The following is an 18,446-nucleotide window of genomic DNA, read 5'->3' on the forward strand; positions in this document are numbered from 1 at the left end:
CTCAACGTGATCAAGACAAAAGAGATGATTGTGGACTACAGTGAAAGGAGGAATGAGCACACCCCCATTCTCATCGACAGGGCTGTAGTGGAGCAGGTTGAGAGCTTCAAGTTCCTTGGTGTCCACGTCACCAACAAACGAACATGGTCCAAGCACACCAAGACAGTCGTGAAGAGGGCACGACAAAACCTATTCCCCCTCAGGAGACTGAAAAGATTTGGCATGGGTCCTCAGATCCTCAAAAGGTTCTACAGCTGCACCATCGAGAACATCCTGACAGGTTGCATCACTGCCTGGTATGGCAACTGCTCGGCCTCCGACCAAAAAGCACTACAGAGGGTAGTGCGTACGGCCCAGTATGTCTCTGGGGCCAAGCTTCCTGCCATCCAGGACCTCTATGCCAGGCGGTGTCAGAGGAAGTCCCTAAAAATTGTCAAAGACTCCAGCCACCCTTGTCAGAGACTATTCTCTCTACTACCGCACAGCAAGCGGTACTGGAGCACCAAGTCTAGGTCCAAGAGGCTTCTAAACAGCTTCTACCGCCAAACCGGAGTATTTGCACCCTTATTGTGTATTGTGACCTTCAGAGAATGCTTCGTACATCCAAATTCCAGTCGGAACCGGACTACCAAGATGGCCGGCCCAATTTTCTGATTAGGTGAAATGAGCTCACGTAAACTCATATTCAAAGTCAAATGCAACATCAGCAAAGAGACCTGCTCAGACTGTCGTCAGTTAGACAGCCAAGATCATGGAGCGTTAAAAACTGACTACTTTAACTACTTTGCAGATATGGAACAAACAGACAATCATAATGTCAGTCAAAAATATCAAATTCACAGATTTCAAAACCAACTTTATTAGAGGTTTTAAAAATAGGTTATATTTGACTCCTATGCAGATATGGAACAAACAGACAATCATAATGTCAGTCAAAAATATCAAATTCACAGATTTCAAAACCAACTTTATTAAAGGTTTTAAAAATAGGTTATATTTGACTCCAAATACAATGGCTTACAGTAAGGCATTGTTGGCAGAATATATGGATGCAGTTCAATGCATGATTAATATAATTCACCAATACATTTCTTGGTTGTCCAAAAAATATTGCAATCTGGTTGTAAATCACAGCTGGCCTGGTACATTGTTTGCTGCCACCACCCATTCGGGATGCACCGTTTCAGTTTCAATTACTTCATTTTTTAAACAAAAACAAACCACTGTAACTAAGGCTGGGAATGTCAATACAATCAAACTATTCATAGGTTGCAGCTCTGTCACTCAGTCGTGTCATGCCATTGTTATGAATGTTCTCAAGCCGCCCTCTATTGACGGCGCCATAGCAGTGCCCTAAAGTGGTGATAAACCCAGTCATTCTGGATGGAGGCTAACTACTGTTTAGTCTAAATTACACTATTGTGCCTCAACATACGATGACATTGCTGAAGTAGTCAAATATTTAGTAGGAAACAACTTTGCCAGCATTATCATGTAGTCAAATTTACTTTAGACAGAAGGCAATGTTATCATTAGCTAGCAAAGTTTGTAAAAAATAGCTAGCAATTCTAACGTTAGCTAGCTAAAATACAGTGGCTGCATCTATACTGCATCTAGAGGGCGTGCAAGATAGCGGTCAGTGCAGATGCATTTTTTGGGGAATTATTGGAATTATTGGATTGGATTTCCTTACCCAAATATGACCATTTGGTAATTTCTAAGGTCATAAAACCCCGTATGAATATGGTTTATTTTGTTTACCAAAGTAGATGATTACTTTCTGCAAGTTATTCACCTCTAAACTAATTTTGCGACAACACTAGACAGCCAGATCAGCTAGCTAGCTCAAAAACTAGCTTGTCTACATGGAAACTTCCACAACCAAAAGAAAAGAAATGGAGAAATCGTCAGATGGACAATTAACAGCAACAGATAGTATGGTTTTGGGTACTCCTCTTCAGAACTGTTGGGGGAAATACTACTATGGGTGATGAAAATGTGGTGAGCACAGACTACAATGCTCACAACTTGCACCCCTCCAGTCCCCAGCACTCCAGTCAAGCCCTAGGGAAAAAAGATGAGACGCCAAGAAGGTATGTCACTCCTTGAGATGCAAAACAATATTGCAATGCTTTTGACAACAAAGATAGATGAAAGGGCAAATGGCTTGGAGGACATGGTTAGGGAGAATACGATGAAAATTGAGGCCATGGAAAAATCTGTTAACTTTATCTTTTGAGAAGTGAAAACTCTCAAAAGTGACATGAAGAAAGTGGAAGATATCTGCAAGAGAAATGAACAAAAGGTGGCTGCACTTGAGCAAAAGGTGAATGAGGTGGAGAGATACCAGGGCAGGTGGAACCTGAGGCTCCATAGAATTCCAGAGCAGGCCGGTGAGGACATCAAATGCAGAGTTGTTGACATCTGTGGAGCTGTCATTTCCAAATCAAAAGCCAAACTTCAGGAAAATGTGGACATCGTTCATTGTTAGATATCTTCCTGACCAACTTGCCCTGTAAATACACCTCTGCTGTCTTCAACCAGAATCTCAGCGATTACTGCCTCATTGCCTGTGTGCGTAATGGGTCTGCGGTCAAACAACCACCCCTCATTACTGTCAAATGCTCCCTTAAAAACATTTCAGCGAGCAGGTCTTTCTAATCGACCTGGCCCGGGTATCCTGGAAGGATATTGACATCATACCGTCAGTAGAGGATGCCTGTTTGCTCTTTAAAAGTGCTTTCCTCACCATCTTAAATAAGCATACCCCTTTCAAAAAATTTATAACTAAGAATAGATATAGCCCTTGGTTCACCCCAGACTTGACTGGCCTTGACCAGCACAAAAACATCCTGTGACGTTTTGCGTGAGAATCGAATAGCCCCCGCAATATGTACCTTTTCAGGGAAGTCAGGAACCAATATACTAAGTCAGTTAGGTAAGGCTAGCTTTTTCAAACAGACTTTTGCTAACTTTTTCAAATATAAATTTACATCCTGTAGCACCAATTCCCAAAAAATTTGGGACACTGTAAAGTCCATGGAGACAAGAGCACCTCCTCCCAGCTGCCCACTGCACTGAGGCTAGGAAACACTGTCACCACTGATAAATCTACGATAATCAATAATTTCAAGAAGCATTTTTCTGGCTACCCCTACCCTGGCCAACAGCTCAGCACCCCCTGCAGCAACTTTCCAGAGCCCCCCCGCTTCTCCTTCACCCAAATCCAGACAGCTGATTATCTGAAAGAGCTGCAAAATCTGGATCCCTACAAATCAGCTGGGCTAGACAATCTGGACCCTCTCTTTCTAAAATTATACGCCAAAATTGTTGCAACCTCTATTACTAGCCTGTTCAACCTCTCTTTCGTACCGTCTGAGATCCCCAAGGATTAGAAAGCTGCCGGGTCATCCCTCTTTTCAAAGGGGGAGACACTCTAGACCTAAACTGTTATAGACCTTAAAATCTTTGAAAGCCAAGTTAACAAACAGATCACCGACCATTTCGAATCCCACCGTACCTTCTCCACTATGCAATCTGGTTTCCGAGCTGGTCATGGGTGCACCTCAGCCACGCTCAAGGTCCTAAACGATATCATAACTGCCATCAATAAAAGACAGTACTGTGCAGCCGTCTTCAGGCTTTCGACTCTGTCAATCATCGCATTCTTATCGGCAGACTCAATAGCCTTGGCTTCTCAAATGACTGCCTCGCCTGGTTCACCAACTACTAGTCTATCACAGTACCATCTGTTTCGTCACCAAAGCCCCATATACTACCCACCACTGCGACCTGTATGCTCTCGTTAGCTGGCCCTCGCTTCATACTCGTCGCCAAACCCACTGGCTCCAGGTCATCTATAAGTCTTTGCTAGGTAAAGCCCTGCCTTATCTCAGCTCACTGGTCACCATAGCAACACCCACCCGTAGCACTCGCTCCAGCAGGTATATTTCACTGGTCATCCCCAAAGCCAACACGTCATTTGGCTGCCTTTCCTTCCAGTTCTCTGCTGCCAATGACTGGAATGAACTGCAAAAATCACTGAAGCTAGAGACTTATATCTCCCTCACTAACTTTAAGCATCAGCTGTCAGAGCAGCTTACCGATCACTGCACCTGTACACAGCCCATCTGTAAATAGCCCACCCAACTACCTCATCCCCATATTGTTATTTTGTTGTTGTTGCTCTATCTCTACTTGCACATCATCCTCTGCACATCTATCATTCCAGTGTTAATGCTAAATTGTAATTATTTCGCCTCTATGGCCTATTTATTGCCTTACCTCCCTACTCTTCTACATTTGTACACACTGTACATCAATTTTTCTATTGTGTTATTTATGTGTAACTCTGTGTTGTTGTTTTTGTCGCACTGCTTTGCTTTATCTTGGCCAGGTTGCAGTTGTAAATGAGAACTTGTTCTCAACTGGCCTACTTGGTTAAATAAAGGTGAAATAAATTTTAAAAAACGTTTGGGAAGACTCAAGGATCAAGACAAGAGACCGAGGACAACCATCATCCGGTACACCAACAGATCTACTCAGGGTCTTCTCTGGAGTCTTGTGAGTTCCTCATGAAGCAAAAATTGAGGTTCACTGAGGATCTGAGCTCAGCGGACAAAGTGACACAAGATAAACTGTGGCCGATGGTGGTTGCAGCTCGAAAGGCAGGGAAAACGGCATTTTGTTGTCGGTGCAAGAGTGATCATCGATGGGAAAGAAATGCAGCCAAATCAGAACATTTGAGAGAGAGAGTCTAACTCGGACAGAATTGGTCGGCCTGAAAACAGTCTAATTGCCAGGTGAAAAGCAGCCTTTTACTGTAAAAAAATTACACAAACACTTGAGTGAGAAAAGGCTGACCTGAGAACTGGTAAACTAAACACTAACTATGGGTGAATAACTGCTTATTGTAAAGTCTACACAATGTCTCCCCCTTGTGGGAGTAAGAATACTTTGGCAACTTTATGACTAGTATTTCTTTGTTTTTTGTTGGAGGGGTTAATAATGGGATGGAAATCCTTTTGAGTTACATATCCTTAGGGAAAGCTTATATTAGCATAACAAGGTTGGTTGAAGTTGATGTCTTTATCTCTTTGTTCAATTCATGTCAGGGGTATTTGTAATTTACTCAAACATAAGGCTATTTTCCTGTATTGCAAACGGTTTAATGCAGACTTTTACTTTCTACAAAAGACTCATGCTTGTTCTTCCGATCTAGCTTTTTGGGGTAATGATATCTAACATATGGCAACAACCACTCTGCAGGTGTAGCAGTTTTAAGAGGTACATTTAAAGGGAAGGTCATCAGTAGTAAGATTCACCACTCTGGACGTTGGTTCATTTTAACACTGAATTTCAACAGTGAAATGTTTTTATTAGGGAATATTTATGCATCCAACAACAAACAAAATGACAGGATATTATTTCAAAAATTTGAAGAAGAGATTAATAGAGTATCAAAATTATCTTAGGTGGAGATGTTAATTCTGTATCTAATGTGATGATTGACAGATATCCCCCTCCTAACAGATCCAGCATTGCTAATCCTGAGTTTAATAATCTATGTCTTCGTCTTGGATTAGTCGATATTTGGAGATCTAAATATCCTGATAAAAAGGACTTCACTTGGAGTAACAAGGACATGTCCGGACAGTCAAGAATTGATGGGTGATTTCTAATTTATTAGATAATACTGTTGTCAAGGTATCCATTGAACCATGAATTCTTACTGATCATAAAGTTATGTACTTATCTATACATATTAATCGATCAGAAGTTAATAAACCGAAACTCAATAGGCGACTGTTGGAAAATGATAATTGCAAGGTGGATGCCAAGGATATTATACAAGACAATTGGAGGAAATCCCAACTCTTTAAGTCTGCCACACCTGCTCCCGCTCTCCATCCCTGCGCGCGAAGGCACCAGGCTCCCCAACATTACGCACTCCTGCCACCATCATTACACACACCTACCTTTCCCCGTCATGCGCATCAGGGTATTATTGGACTCACCTGGACTCAATCACCTGTTTATTACCTCCCCTATATTTGTTAGTTCCCCATCTCTGTTCCCCGCTGCTGCATTAATGTTCGTATGTCATTGTTACCCATGTGCTGACGCTGTTCCTGTCTTGTTACCTGTCTGTTCCGCATTAAATGTTCAACACCCCGTACCTGCTTCTCATCTCCAGCGTCGGTCCTTATAAAGTATTTTGGGAAATATTGGCAATGTATGAAATAAGACAAACAGCCATGTTGAGAGGTAAAGAAACTGCTGAACTTAAAAGATTGAGGGAAGATAAACTTGTTAAGGAAATACATTCCTTCTTGATGAAGAAGGAAATGGTCAGTTATCTTCTTTATAACTAGAAATGTACCGAATGTATGAAGAGAGAGCAAAAGGGGCATTTGTAAGATCAAGAAGGATATGGTTGGAGGAAGGTGAAAAAAACACAAAATAATTTAACAATTTAGAGAGAAATTCTGAATTTACATCTATTCATACGCTTAATATAGATGGCAAATAAAATGAGAACCCCAAAGATATTTCAAAATATGTTTCAGAATTCTATGGTAACCTTAATACCAGTGATGCCTGTCCTACTAGTGACATATCTGCCGTTCTAGACTGTCAGACTATGCAAAATTCATAGATGAAGACTTCCAAAAGTCATGTGATGAATGTATTTCTATTAATGAAATAAAAAAATGTATCAGCAAGTTAAAAGAGAACAAATCTCCACGCAACGATGGCCTTATTAGTGAATTCTATAAATCTTTTCAGGAGGATATTGTTGATTTTATATTCAATGTTTTTAAGGAGGCAATTGATTTAGGGGTCCTGCCTGTTTCTGTCACAAGGCCTCATTTCTGTAATCCCCAAACCAAACAAAGATCCTGTGATGTTAGAAAATTGGAGACCAATCACATTAATTGATAATGATGGAAAGCTACTTGCATCCATCTTTTCAGAAAGACTTAAAAAAGGTCTTGACAAAATCATTGATGATACCCAGTCTGGTTTTATGAAGGGCAGACATACAGTATATGTAATAATATTCGACTAGTATTGGACTTGATAGACTACAATGAGAACATTATGGAAGATAGCTTTATTTTATTGGTAGACTTTTACAAGACTTTTGATACAGTTCAACATTATTTTATTTTTGAGACTCATAAATTTTTTGGTTTTGGTCAATATTTTCAAAGTGTAATTAAGACACTTTACAATAATAGTAACAGCTCTGTTAAATTATCCCATCGTACTTGACAGAGATTCGACATCAGATGTGAAATTAAACAAGGATTCCTAATTTCTCCTTTGTTTTTGTTATTGGTCACACAAGTTATGGCACTTCATATCAATAAGGATAGCTTTAGGGGTATTCAGATACAAGATAAAGAGATAAAATGTTCACAATTGTCTGAAGACACTACAATCTTTTGAAAGATCGTAATGAAATCAGAAAAGCTATTGAGGGTATTAATGCCTTCTCACATGTATCTGGTTTATCTATGAATATTAGAAATGTGAATTATTTGTGTTGAAAAGATTGTGACATCAACTCAGTATGTAATATCCCTGTAAAAGTTGTGATTACATATCTTGGTATTAAAGTCAGCAAAGATCAGAAAGAAAGGGCCAACTTAAATTTCTCTTCTATTGTAGAGAAAATTGGAAAGATATTTAACTCCTGGTTATTAGGAGATCTTTCTTTATCTGGACGTGTACTTTTGTCAAAATCTGAAGGTCTGTCCAGATTAGTTTATACCTCCCTTGCCTTGGATGTTTCTCTGTCAGTAACTAAAATGGTTGATCCTAAATTATTTAACTTCAAATGGAGGAATTAACCTCATTATTTAAGAAAGGCGGTAATATGTAGCACCCAAAGTGAGGGAGGGTTGAATGCTCTGGATTTTAATCTTTAAGATCAAATGGATACAAAACTATTTAAGAAATAAGGATTGCATCTGGAATATCATCCCTAATTTAATATTCCAACAGATTGGGTGTCTAGAATTCTTACTCAAATGCAACTTTGATGTGGGTAAAATCCCTATTACGCTTGCTAACTTTCAATAACAAGTACTTCTTGGAATCTCATGTACAAACACAATTTTTCCCCCACATAGGTATACAATCTGGAATAATAAAGACATAAAATACAAAAACAAGTCTTTATTTTTCCAGAACTGGTTTGACAACAACATTATCTGGGTTAAACAATTATTGAATAATGATTATTGAGAATTCATAAGAACACACAATGTTACATTCACTCCTGAGGAGTATCAAATTGTTGTTAGAGCTGTCCCTAAAGGTGCTATTCTTCTTTTAGGAGAATATAACAATACTCCAAGTGCAACTGTTGAGGATTTTGCAGCCTCTATTCAACTAGAAGGAATTGACATTTTTATACTATAAATGTAATAACATGTATATAAGAAAACTATGTGAAGATGTTACTATTCCCTCTGCTAAAATGTACTGGAATACAGCCCTATAATTGTTTAACCTTTATTTAACTAGGCAAGTCAATAGCTATAACAAGTGAACTGGAACAAAGTCTTGTTGTTGTCTGGCAAATATCGTATCTAATAAGGTGAAAGAAGTATCATACAAACTCATTCATATAATCTACCCTGTAAAGACCTTTATTATACACCGATTTAAAATAGCTATTGATAACAAATGTGTTATCAATTTTTTTTTTTTTGTGGTTGTGACCCAGAAACCCTTCACCATTTATTTTGGGACTGTTCTGATGTCCGAAGATTCTGGAGTTAGAAGATTTTATTTTGAAAGAAACTACTATTAATGCTAATCTGAGAGACTCTGATATTATGTTTTATTTTGATCCAAATGATATGGACCCTGATTTAACTTTCATTGTTCATTTGTTTATTTTTCATGGAAGATTCTTTATCAATAAAATGAAGTGGGCAGAGAACAAATCCTCTTCACATTATTTAAGATAGAATTTAAATATTATTTTGAAATTATCAGTAAATGTGTCACGTCCTGAACAGTAAAAGGGGTTATTTGTCATTGTAGTTTGGTCAGGGTGCGGCAGGGGGTGTTTGTTTTGTGTGTTTCGGTGTTTTTGGTTTAGGTTCTATGTTTTCTATTTCTATGTTTATATCTAGTTTTCTATTTCTATGTTGGGTTTTTGGCAATGACCTCCAATTAGAGGCAGCTGGTTGTTGTTGTCTCTAATTGGAGGCCATATTTAGTTGTGTTTGTTTCACTTGTGTTTTGTGGGTGGTTATTTTCTGTATTGCCTGGGAGCCTTATGGAACTGTTTTCGTCATTTGTTTATTTTGTTTAAGTGTTTTCTTTATATAAATTAAGAAGATGAGCACTTTACCCGCTGCGCCTTGGTCCAATCCTTACGATCCTATGACATAATGTAAAAACAAAAAAGCAATACACACCATTAAACTTTTTGACAAATTGAAAATATATCTGTTAGGTTTATGTACTCTTGTTTGTATATTTCTGTTTTTGTATTTGTTGTGTTCATAAAAATAAAATAACCAACTTTTTCCCCTCATATTGTTTTTAATTGGCTACAGCCAGAGATGCGGCAGGTGTCATTTGGTTAGCTAGGAAGAAATGTGAATCGCTTTGCTCGCTAGCTAGTTATGCTGAACTTGAATAACTGTTATCAACAGTTAGCATATCTCTTATTTGTCAATCAAATGTATTTGGCATCAATCAAATGGTGGGCAGGCAGGCACGTTCCGATTCAGTTGTCTAAACGTGGGTGGGACAAGCATGCATTGGCAGGCAAGCTGCAGAAGGACAGTAGGCTACTATTCCAGATCATTCATCAGTGCAATTTTGAAAGCCAATTAGCTGAAAAACGTTTGAGAGGGTTTATTTAATGTTCCCTGGTTAGATGTTAGCTCATCTCACTCTGTCTAGCATTAGTTGTTGATCTTGATGTTGTTGATGTGCATAGGTAACTGAAGGGGAGAGAGCCTACCTTTTCATGGCTGTTTGATCAGTAGAATTATGAAGTTTCCAAATGTAAGAGGACTCCCATGGTATTTTCATATTTGCAGAAATCAGTGGAGGCTGGTGAGGGGAGGACGGCTCATGATAATGGCTGGAATGGAGTGAATGGAATGGTATCAAACCCATGAACAACATATGTGTTTGATACCATTCCATTGACTCCATTCCAGCCATTATTATGACCAGTCCTCCCCTCAGCAGCCTCCACTGGCAGAAATCCATTCAGGTGTATTTTGTGGCTTTTGCCGAATGTGTTCTAAAGATCTGAAGTCGCGCTGTTACAACTGCCTGTAAACACACAGTCCAGTTCAAAGTGAACGATGACAGGCCCGTGTGGCAAATGGTTTATTTGCACATACGCCTACTGTAGCTCTGATTGGCTAATGCATACCGGTCTGTGTAGACTCCGGCCCTGGACAGAACAGATGTTTTTATTCGGTTTTATTTACTGCAGTGTCTATTAATTGTCCAAACACACAGCTGCTTTCCCACTCTATAAGGCAATAGAATTTTCACAAATATCTTACTATACGTCATTCCTAAACATTCTATGAATTTATGAAAAGGTAAAAATGACCATATCTAAGCACTCGCTTGTCAGAAAATGTAAGAAAAATATGTAATATTCTTTCTGGGGGTGTATATGAACAGATTTTAATCAAATGTCATGTTGCTAAAATGCTGTCAGTTCCACTTTGTCTAGAATTAGAACAATATTCAGAATTTGAAAAGTTGGCCCAAGTCTTAATACATGGCTCTGCATCTGACTAAATGGGGTTACCAAATGCAGTCACTCTGTCGGCAGGCGGTCAATCCAGTCCATACTCTCATGTCACATTTCATACATTTTGCATGGATACTAGGTTGATCATGTGAACATAAATAAATGAAATATATGTAATTTACCAGACACTTTTATCCAAAGCGACTTACAGTCATGAATGCATACATTTTATGTATGGGTGGTCCCGGGAATTGAACCCACTACCCTGGCGTTACAAGCACCAACTGCTACAAAAGGAGCCCATTGTGGATAACCTCTACCTACAGCTTTGAGAGGTACAGTATGCTTCTACTTTTCATAAGAGTTTAGTGCTTTTGTGATTGTCATGCACCTATAGGCATCCATGACTAGTTGAAAAGTAGTCACTTAATTTTCTAGTTCGCTTAAAACTTCCTCTGATGATTTATCCAAACAAAATACATTTGAGAAAAAATACTGTATATAAAACCTACGTTGCTACTGTGTATAAGGGTGGATTGACGTGTTGTTTTGTCACGACTTCCGCCGAAGTCCGCTCCTCTCCTTGTTCGGGCGGCGTTCGGCGATCATCATCACCGGCTTTCTAGTCATCGCCGCTCCATTTTTCATATGTCCATTAGTCTTGTCTTGTTTCATACACTCCTGGTTTTCATTTCCCCAATCAATCTACTTGTATTTAACCCTCTGTTTCCCATCATGTTTTGTGTGTAATTGTTCCATGTTTCTGTGGTGTCTTTTTACGTGCTTTACTTTTATGTTCCGTGTTTTTGAGCGCATTTGTTTTATGTTCTGCTCTCGTTTTGGAACTTTAAAGTGCGCCTGTTTACATCACGCTACTCTCCTGCACCTGACTTCGCCTCTTTTACACACGCTGACATGTTTCATGTTCTTGCAAGACACAGAAGTTTGTTAGAAGTGTACATGATTCTCAGAGGCAACCCCTGTCTTTCAACAACATACAACAAATTAAGTCTTGAAGGATTACTGTCTAATTAGTGTCTCTCTCATACACTAAGTTCCCTTGTGTGTGATTAGTGAGGAGCGTGTGTGTGTGTGTGTGTGTGCGTGTGTCTGTGTTTCTGTTTTGCTGTTATGATTTCACTATGCATGCAATAACAACTAAGCTATTTTTTGTTCTCCATGTTGTCCTTTTTTGTTTATCTAAAATGTATTTATTCTAATGGTGTGTGTCTTCATTGCAATCACACCACAGACCTTCAACCACTTTTGACACGCCCAAGAATTCTCAAATAATAGGGTTTATATTTTGGGTCATAAAGAATTGTGCTAATTACAGAAGATTATACTGTATACTATGAAGTGAAAATAATATATTGCATTCTCTTTTTAAAAGTCATTTGACTTTTCATGTTGAAAGATAAGGTAACCAAATCATGGTGTTGGCCTTTTTTTACAGTAGCCAACTATGGTTGCTTCTATTATGGTTATGAATGGGCTATGAAAGCTAATCATGAAAGCTTATACACACACTTTGTTCTTTTGGTCTGTTTACACCTGAGAACATTACACCTCAGAACATTACACCTCAGAACAGTCTATGGGGCTGTTACCTATTTGAATAAATTATTAATGCTGGAACCCTCTGGGGTAGTTCTGTTCCTAGGGAATGTATAAATGCTTTACTAATATCATTAGACAAGCTATGCCTTGGGATTACAATATATTTTTGCGTTGAGCCTTAATGATCCCCTGGAACCGCACTGTCTGTGAAAGGGTGACTACACTAATGAATCACATGACAAAACCTACTCACTGTCACGTCCTGACCAGTAAAGGGGTTGTTTGTTATTGTAGTTTGGTCAGGGCGTGGCAGGGGGTGTTTGTTTAGTGTGTTTCGGGGGTTTTGGTTGATGTTCTATGTTTTCTATTTCTATGTGGGTTTTCTAGTTTTTCTATGTCTATGTTAGTTTTGTCAATGACCTCCAATCAGAGGCAGCTGTTTGTTGTTTTCTCTGATTGGAGGCCATATTTAAGTGTGTTTGTTTTCACTTGTGTTTGTGGGTGGTTGTTTCCTTGTATAGTCTAAGCACCTTACGGGACTGTTTTTCGTTGTTTGTTTTTGTATGAGTATTTTTTTTCCCTTCTAAATAAAAAGAAGATGAACACCTTAAGCGCTGCATGTTGGTCCGATGATTGCTCCTCCTCAGATGACGAACTTTATGACACTCACAGATATTGAAAGGTTGAGAGAGAGGGGAGCTCAATGGAATACAGTATTAAAAAGGTAGCAGCCTAAGTCATAATTTAAAAAAACATAGTCACGACCAAAATGATTGGCACCCTTGATAAAGATGAGCAAAAAATACTGAGCTACTGTATACTGTATGCAAAAAAAAGAAAAACAATATTATTTCATACTAATACAATTGCTCAGAGAAAAATAGGATAGTAAAAAAAAATCAAAAAATGATATAGGTGTCAAAATGATTGGCACCCGTGCTTTCAATACTTTGTGCACCTTCCCCATGCACGGATAACGGCACTTTGCCTTTTTCTATAATGTTGTATTAGATTGAAGAACACATTTGGAGGGATCTTAGACCATTCCTCTTAACAGAATCTTTCCAGATTCATGATATCCTTCGATCTGCGCTTATGGACTGCCCTCGTCAATTCAAAACATAGGTTTTCAATGGGGTTCAATTGCAAAATGTTGATTTTTGTGGTCAATTAAACATTTAGTTGAGGATTTTAATATCTGCTTGGGGTTATTGTCTTGCTGGAAGATTCACTTGCGGTCAAGTTTCTTTTGAGGCCAAACCCACCATTGGTGGGTCTTACATCTAGACGTTCTGCTAGCGGAACACCTGATCCAATATCCAATGATAGGCGTGGTGCGAATTACAAATTCCTCAAAAATACAAAAAATTCAATTTTTCAAACATATGACTATTTTACACAATTTTAAAGACAAGACTCTGCTTTATCTAACCACACTGTCCGATTTCAAAAAGGCTTTACCATGAAAGCAAAACATTAGATTATGTCAGCAGAGTACCCAGCCAGAAATAATCAGACACCCATTTTTCAAGCTAGCATATAATGTCACAAAAAACAAAACCACAGCTAAATGCAGCACTAACCTTTGATGATCTTCATCAGATGACACGCCTAGGACATTATGTTATACAATAAATGCATGTTTTGTTCAATCAAGTTCATATTTATATCAAAAACCAGCTTTTTACATTACCATGTGACGTTCAGAACTAGCATTCCCACCGAACACTTCCGGTGAATTTACTAAATTACTCACGATAAACGTTCACAAAAAACATAACAATTATTTTAAGAATTATAGATACATTACTCCTTTATGCAATCGAGGTGTCCAATTTTAAAATAGCTTTTCGGTGAAAGCACATTTTGCAATATTCTGAGTAGATAGTTCGCCATCACAGGCTAGCTATTTTGACACCCACCAAGTTTGACCCTCACCAAACTCAGATTTACTATAAGAAAAATTTGATTACCTTTGTTGTTCTTCGTCAGAATGCACTCCCGGGACTTCTACTTCAATAACAAATGTTGGTTTGGTTCCAAATAATCCATAGTTATATCCAAATAGTGGCGTTTTGTTGTGCGTTCAAGACACTATCCGAAGGGTGACGAAGGGTTACGCGCCCGACGCGTTTCGTGACAAAAAAATTCTAAATATTCCATTACCGTACTTCGAAGCATGTCAACCGGTGTTTAAAATCAATTTTTATGCAATTTTTCTCGTAAAAAAGCGATAATATTCCGACCGGGAGTCGTTGTTTTCGTTCAAAGACAAAAGAATAAAAACATGGTGTCGCCTCGTGCACGCGCCTCAGTCTCATGGTTCTCAGATCGACCACTATCTAAATGCGCTACTGTTTTTCAGCCTGGGCCTGCAAAGACATCATTCAGCGGTTTGCTGCCTTCTGAGAGCCTATGGGAGCCGTAGGAAGTGTCACGTTACAGCAGAGATCCTCAGTTTTCAATAAAGAGAGTGTAGAAGGCCAAGAAATGGTCAGAGAGGGCACTTCCTGTAAGGTATCTTCTCAGGTTTTGGCCTGCCAAATGAGTTCTGTTATACTCACAGACACCATTCAAACAGTTTTAGAAACTTTGGAGTGTTTTCTATCCAAAGGTAATAATTATATGCATATTCTAGTTTCTGGTCAGGAGTAATAATCAGATTAAATCGGGTACGTTTTTTATCCGGCCGTGAAAATACTGCCCCCTATCCATAACAGGTTAACCTGTTTGGGATAGGGGGCAGTATTGAGAATTTTGGAAAAAATATGTGCCCATTTTTAACTGCCTCCTACACCAACTCAGAAGCTAGAATATGCATATTATTGTTCAGGTTTGGATAGAAAACACTCTGAATTTTCTAAAACTGTTTGAATGGTGTCTGTGAGTATAACAGAACTCCTATGGCAGGCAAAAACCTGACAAGGTTTCATGCAGGAAGTACCCTGTCTGACAAGGAGTCGTGCGTCTTGCATCTGTTTATTGAAAAGTAAGGATCTTAGCTGTAACGTGACAATTCCCAGGGCTCCGATAGGCTCTCAGAACCCGGGAAATACCTGAAGGTTGACGAGGCAGCCTCAGGCTGAAACACATTATCGCCTTTGGTAAGTGGCGGATCAGAGGACCTTTGAATGAGGTGCGTGCACGATTCGCTCCTGAGGAGAAATTTAATTCGGCTGTTTAGGCTCAATGCATATTCCCGGTCGGAATATTATCGTTTTTCTACGAGATAAATGGCATAAAAATTGGTTTTAAACAGCGGTTGACATGCTTCGAAGTACGGTAATGGAATATTTAATGGAACAGACATGCATGTATTGTATAACATAATGTCCTAGGTGTGTCATCTGATGAAGATCATAAAAGGTTAGTGCTGCATTTAGCTGTGGTTTGGGTTTATGTGACATGATATGCTAGCTTGAAAAATGGGTGTCTGATTATTTCTGGCTGGGCACTCTGCTGACATAATCTAATGTTTTGCTTTCGTTGTAAAGCCTTTTTGAAATCGGACAGTGGGGTTAGATTAACGAGATTCTTGTCTTTAAATAGCTGTAAAATAGTCATATGTTTGAGAAATTGAAGTAATAGTATTTCTAACGATTCAAAAATCGAGCCACTGGATTTCAGTGGATGTTACGTAGGTGGGACGAGTTCGTCCCACATGCGCCAGAGAGGATAAGTAATATTTTCTTTCATAAGTAAAAAATCTAAAAAAGATAGTCTAAATTCTTTTAAAGATAATCTAACAGAAATGTTATCAAAATGTTATTTGCATTAACCTTCTACTGTTCTACTGTTAATCTCATTTTAAGTAACTGTATTTTGGCCTTTCATAGCTTCCTGTTTCACTGGGGTGTAAAAATGAGGTAACACGAATGTCAAATCCATTTGTCATCCATCACCGTAGAGAAAGGCAATGAACTCACAAACGATCAGAAACAAATAGCTGTTGACTTTCAGAAATCAGGCAATGGGTACAAAAAAACTATTGAAAAACCAATTTTACCACTTACCACTATTAGGGCAACAATCAAGAAATGTATGATTACTATTACTATTAAACCTGCCTGGGAAAGGACAAAAGTGTATCTTTGCCACACGCACAGTGAGAAAGCTTGTTCGGGAGGCAAAGAGGCTTGCCATAAAAAAGCCATTATTGATAGCTCTTAAGAAAGAAAATATATTTCCCTGAGCAATTGTATTAGTATAAAAAATGTAATAAAAAATGTGCATACAGTATAGCTCAGTCTTTCAATGATTTATTTCATAGTCTTTTTTTCTCATCTATATCAAGGGTGCCGATAATTTGGGTTGTGCCTGAATAAAGCGCAGGGGGGAGGGATGTCCAGATCTTGAGATCTGTGCATGGAATTCATCATTGTCATCAATGCAAGATTTATGAGAGAGATTGGGTTGTCTCATTAGGGATTTGGAGCTCTATGATTACAGTTCACTCATGAAAGGCCCAATTCAACAAATTACAGATAAAGAAAAACTCAAAATATGTCCATCTTTATGTGCCTTATAGATAATCACCATGTATGCATGTTCTAGTGTGCAGTTTTTACACCTGTTGTTGGATACCAATCAGTATGTAGCTGTCTAATGAGAATCATGACGTGGGATTCCTCCAGTGGTTGAGAGAAGGTGGTTCAGAAAGGGGATATATTCAGAGACATCCAATGCCAGTCTGGTCAGAGTGTCATCTACCAGCTGTGTGTGAAACCTGGCGCACAAGTCTGACCTGGTAAGTATTGAACTTAACAATCCATTAACTAAACTTGACCTTGTAACCAAAAGTATGTTTTCTAGATGATTCTCATTATATATTTTCTGTTACAATCAATGCACCAGTTTGACAATGCAGACTGTTTTCTGCAATTATTTTCACAGATATTCCATCATGTAGCAGTAAATACAAACTGAACCGTATCAGTGACCACAGATACTGTCCTGATTGTGGTACATGGCTGCTATATTCAAGCACATAATGGAAGTTGGTGATGTTGGCCTACATTGAAAAAATGTCTGGCACACTGCAAATCACTGTGGATCAATTTACAATATTTTGCCTCTTTTATTTTCTAAATTATTTTACAGGAACATGGAGCCAAACAACAGAACAACATATACGGTAACAGAATTCCTCATCACAGGATTGGATGATGTGCAACACCCAAAGCTGGTGGGAGCAGCCATTTTGTTCGTCCTCTTTCTCATTCTGATCGGAAGCATCACCAACATTTGTGTCATAGCATGCAACAAGCCTCTACATACCCCCATGTACTTTTTTATTTGCTCGCTGGCAACGGTAGACATAGTCTACACCAGCGGCATTAGTGTTACAATGCTTAACGTTCTCCTTGGTGAGGAGAGAAGAGTCCCCTATGCACCCTGCATGATACAGTGCTTCTTATTTAATTTAGGAAGCGCTATGGAACCCTTCGCTATTGCTCTGATGGCTTATGATCGCCTTATTGCAATTTCATATCCTCTTCGATATCAGACTATCTTAACTAATACAAATGTATGTTTACTTATAATAGCCACTTGGGCGGTAGGCTGCATATTTGCTAGTTTGTTGACTGGCTTAGTGAACAATCTGCCCTTTTGTGGCTCAAATAAACTCCAATACAGCTTTTGTGAATATGCAGCCTTAGTAAGAGCAGCATGTGTGAATCCTACATATTATTTCAATGCAATTTCTGCTGTGGGGACTGCTGTATTATGGGTTAATTTAGCCTTGATAATCTTCTCATACATGAAGATAGTTTGTGTAGTGATACAAATGTCTTCATCCAAAGACAGGAAGAAAACATTTAACACCTGTGTCTCCCACATGATAGTGGTGGCTTGCTTCTTTATCCCCAAGGTGTTGTTAATATTGGTCACCAGGGTTGGTTTGGTTCTCACGCTCTCTCACAGAAATGGCCTAATCATTGGCTCTACTCTGGGCCCCTCTCTTGTGAACCCACTTGTGTATTGTCTCAAAACCAAGGAGATTCGAGGGCGCCTGAAAAATATTTTCAAGAGATCTGAAATTAATCCAAATATGTAACGGTTAGGGTTACCCAAGCCATTTCTTTTTTCTTGCTTGTTCCAAGCAAAAGTAGTTGAGTCAATATTGTTTCCA

At 38.8% G+C, this 18,446-nt stretch overlaps 1 protein-coding gene across 1 annotated transcript; it reads left to right on the top strand.

The window, feature by feature from the left end:
• Positions 1-17,747: 17,747 nt before the first annotated feature.
• On the top strand, positions 17,748-18,396 carry LOC115163897 (olfactory receptor 10G4-like). The gene has a single exon (XM_029716101.1). It carries the CDS (start codon positions 17,748-17,750, stop codon positions 18,369-18,371), a length of 624 nt encoding a protein of 207 aa, XP_029571961.1. The 3' UTR covers positions 18,372-18,396.
• Positions 18,397-18,446: the final 50 nt, after the last annotated feature.

Source organism: Salmo trutta, chromosome 26 (genome assembly GCF_901001165.1).
Source record: "Salmo trutta chromosome 26, fSalTru1.1, whole genome shotgun sequence".
NCBI lineage: Eukaryota > Metazoa > Chordata > Actinopteri > Salmoniformes > Salmonidae > Salmo > Salmo trutta.

Excerpts from the sequence above, each read along its gene's own strand:
- LOC115163897 (XM_029716101.1), top strand. The coding sequence starts at position 17,748 with ATGGAACCCTTCGCTATTGCTCTGATGGCTTATGATCGCCTTATTGCA.